The sequence below is a fragment of the Microtus ochrogaster genome (assembly GCF_000317375.1).
Source record: "Microtus ochrogaster isolate Prairie Vole_2 chromosome 14 unlocalized genomic scaffold, MicOch1.0 chr14_random_2, whole genome shotgun sequence".
Classification (NCBI taxonomy): domain Eukaryota; kingdom Metazoa; phylum Chordata; class Mammalia; order Rodentia; family Cricetidae; genus Microtus; species Microtus ochrogaster.
The window spans coordinates 8,060,139-8,063,800 of NW_004949097.1; the positions used below are offsets into that span (position 1 = coordinate 8,060,139).

Below are 3,662 nucleotides of genomic sequence, written 5' to 3' on the forward strand. Positions count from 1 at the left end.
GAACTAGCTCTTGTAGACCAGGCTGGTCTCGAACTCACAGAGATCCGCCTGCCTCTGCCTCCCAAGTGCTGGGATTAAAAGCGTGCACCACCACCGCCTGGCCTGAGTATATCTTAAAAGATAAAATTTTCCTATAACAAATTCTGGATAATGAGCATGCAGAAGATGTTAAAGTGACTGACTTGTTTGGTCTATTCTCCAACATTCTAAGCTGTTTCAAAATTAGATCGCTGAACTATTTTCATTTCCAATATAAATTGATTCAAAATAACTCACTTGTATCATTTTCTGGCTAAACAAAATAAGTATTTTAGAAATATCCCCCCAGAACTTTATCCGTATCTCTCAGTGTTATATACTGAGCATAAGGAGAACAAATAAATAAACAATGAACATTTGAGATAGTCTTTTCATTTCATATGTAGTTTTTTTATATACTACATATATTTTGAATATACAGGATATACTTTACAATGAACAGTTAAGTCTGCAGATGTTTCTTGTTTAACTGAATTAATTATGCATATGTGTATGCATATGTGTGTGTGTGTTTGTGTGCACATGTGTAGACTAGTCACCATCTAGAGCATTCTGTTACCCAAGAGGATTATTACCAGCACAGACTTTCCCTAATGGCTAGAACTGTTATAAACTTAATCTTTGTAATCCAGTCTTTCTTGTTCTTGAGCCTCACACAAGTTGGATAATTGATGTTTAGATTTGTTCACAGTTCTAAATACTCATGGTTGTTTCTTTTTCATTACAGTGGTATAGTCTGTAACATCAATATACCATGAATTATTTATATTTAGAAACTTTAGTGCCAATAGCATTGTGGATAGTTTCATTCCTTTGGCTACTAGAGATCACATAGCCATGATCATTCTATGGGTTTATTCATTTTCTTCTATCATACACGCTGAAATTTTGGCTACTTTGAACTTATACAAGTAACCATGAGTTCATAAGTGCAGGCTCTTGTCATGTCCAGAAGACCGTTAACTGGGGTTTCCCAAGGTTCTCAAAAGCACAGTGTTTTCTGTATTTATTGAATGTATGTTTATAAAAATAGGGCTGCATTATTTACCTTTCTGTTGCTGTTATAAAATACCATCCCCAAAGGGAACTTACAGAAGAGTTTATTTTCATTTATGATTCCAGAAGGGCGAGTCTATCTTAGCTGGGTAGTGGCATGGCAGCAAGTGGCAGGTGTGGTGTCGGAGAAGGACAATGAGAGCTTACATCTTCAAATACAAACACAAAGCAGAGAGAGAACTGGAAATAGAATCAAGCTCCCAATTCTCAAAACCTCTTTCCAGTAAAGAACTTCCTCAGGCAAGGCTGTACCTCCTTATAACTTCTGTAACCAGCTCCTCAAACTGGAGACCAAATGTTCAAATATCTGAGTCTATGGGTAACACTTCTCGTCCACATGACCGCAAGAACTAACACTAACATAATAGACACAGAATCCATAGCAGAGCTAACTTCTAGGATAGAGAATTGAAGGTTACACACACACACACACACACACACACACACACACACACACACACACGACTGAGAGAGAGGGAAGGGGGGAGAGAGAGCTAATTCTATCTTCACATTAATTTTTTTTAATTAGGAGAAACTGTTAGAATGAATGAATTTGGATCACAAGTAGCTAGATACTTTACATTCTTCCTAGCATATGTTCCTTATTTTTAAAATAGCAATCACATGTCTTTTAGATGCTTGTTGCTCCTTCAAAGTACCAGGACACTTCCACCTCCTTCACCTGCTACATCCCCAAACCTCAGTTTAGCTGGAGAGCAAAGGTAGCATGTCCTTTATTCCATTTTAATAAATTCATATTCAGGCCCTTGTGACAATTAGCCTATTTCTACCTAGACCCTACCCTGGAGCTAGTTTCCAGCCTGAGCTGGATTCTAATATGTCAATTTTAATATTAAAAATTACAACCCCATAGTCAAATAAAATAGATGGATTAAATTCCCTTTCATCTATTGATATATGGTAGAAACGTCTTAAAGATATAAGAGTAACCAAAGATGTTATTTCTTTGAATTGCATGAAGAGTAGTTAAAAGATTAAGTATATAATATGCTATTATACCAGAGCTAGTGCTAAGGAAGGTTAATGTCTACCCAAGTGCCACCTGACTGAGAATGTCAATTCTGGTTATCTACCAGAAAGGACATCACTTGATCAGTTCATTCAGTATCAGTGTAGCTGCACACTGTGTCATGTAGAATATGAAACCCCGAGACTACACTTGTGCAGTCACTAAGAACGTGTGTGATGCTCAGAGATCTCTTGTAGGCAGTTACTGAGTGACATGTTTTCTTATTCCTCAGGGCTTATCAACATCCCTGCAGTGGCCCTTGGAATATTCTCTGGGGGAATAGTTATGAAAAAATTCAGGCTGGGAGTGCTTGAAGCTACAAAACTCTACTTGGGATCATCTGTCTTTGGCTACCTACTCTTCCTCTCTCTGTTTGCCCTGGGATGTGAAAATCCTGGTGTGGCTGGACTGACTGTGACCTACCAAGGGTATGTTCTCTCATGATGTCTTATGAGGAGATGGGTTTGTTTAATTCAATTGGCAATAGAGTTCTCTAATAAGATCAATGTTTTAAGTCTCATAACTTTCAGAGGAAGGAAATTTTTAGTGGACTAGCTAGGACTACTTAAAACATAGAATCTATTATTGTCACCCAAATTTGTGGTTTTTTTCCAGATATGAATTTAATGTCTTATTGAAATATAAAAATTGCTTAATCTACATCTTATGTTAGAAAATTAACCTGAAGCTGGGAGGTGATGGTGCAAGCCTTTGATCCCAGCGCTTCGGAGGTAGAGGCAGGTGGATCTCTGTGAGTTCAAGGTCAGCCTGGTTTACAAGAGCTACTTCCAGGACAGGCTCTAAAGCTACAGAGAAAGTATGTCTTGAAAAAAACAAATAAGAAAACAAACACAAAACAAACAAACAAACACCAGAAAATGAACCTGAAAAATGAAGCAATGTAATCATGGGAATACAGAGCTTGAATTCTTAGCAAAGTGATCATTTATGGGTTGAAGCATTTTGGCTATTATTTTCTAATTTGAAAAATAGAATAATAACTATATTTTAAGATTTGAAGGCCTAAGTAATGTCATATACATGATAATTATTAGAACTTGCTTGTCATAAAATAGCTGGAAGAAGTTGCTTTTTCTCCCCCCTGGACTCCTAGTTAGTTGGATTGGTCTTTAGGCCATCTGCCCTAGTCTCCGCTGTGTTAACATCACAGCAAGGGGCAGGAGAAAGGTGTCTCACAGCAGCTGTTCTTAGCTGTCCATCTTGCACTGAGTCTGAAAATCATGAATAATTTACATTTCCTGGTTTTGCCCTCCTGCCTGTGCCATCCCATATGTGGTAGGTGATTGGATTGTGTTGTTTCTAGCTTCTTTCTTAATGCAAGACTAGATCTTATAAGACCTATTTCACTATCCCATTTAAGAGTCTTTACCACTCTACCATAGGGAACGCCTGCATCCTTCTAGTTATTCTACAATGTTCATCTACAGATGTTATTGAACCTCTACCATGTGCCAGAGAGGATCTAGATTAAATCTACCAGACTGCAGATGTTACTGAACCTCTACCATGTGCCAGA

At 37.7% G+C, this 3,662-nt stretch overlaps 1 protein-coding gene across 6 annotated transcripts in view; it reads left to right on the top strand.

Moving 5' to 3' along the window:
* The window catches only part of Slco1c1 (solute carrier organic anion transporter family member 1C1), a 40,579-nt gene that overhangs the window by 23,841 nt on the left and 13,076 nt on the right, over window positions 1-3,662 (top strand). For all 6 annotated transcript variants that reach the window (XM_026787900.1, XM_026787899.1, XM_005364556.3 and 3 more), the window contains one exon: window positions 2,358-2,553. In XM_026787900.1, coding sequence (XP_026643701.1) covers window positions 2,358-2,553 — 196 coding nt within the window. The remainder of the gene's footprint in view (window positions 1-2,357; window positions 2,554-3,662) is intronic.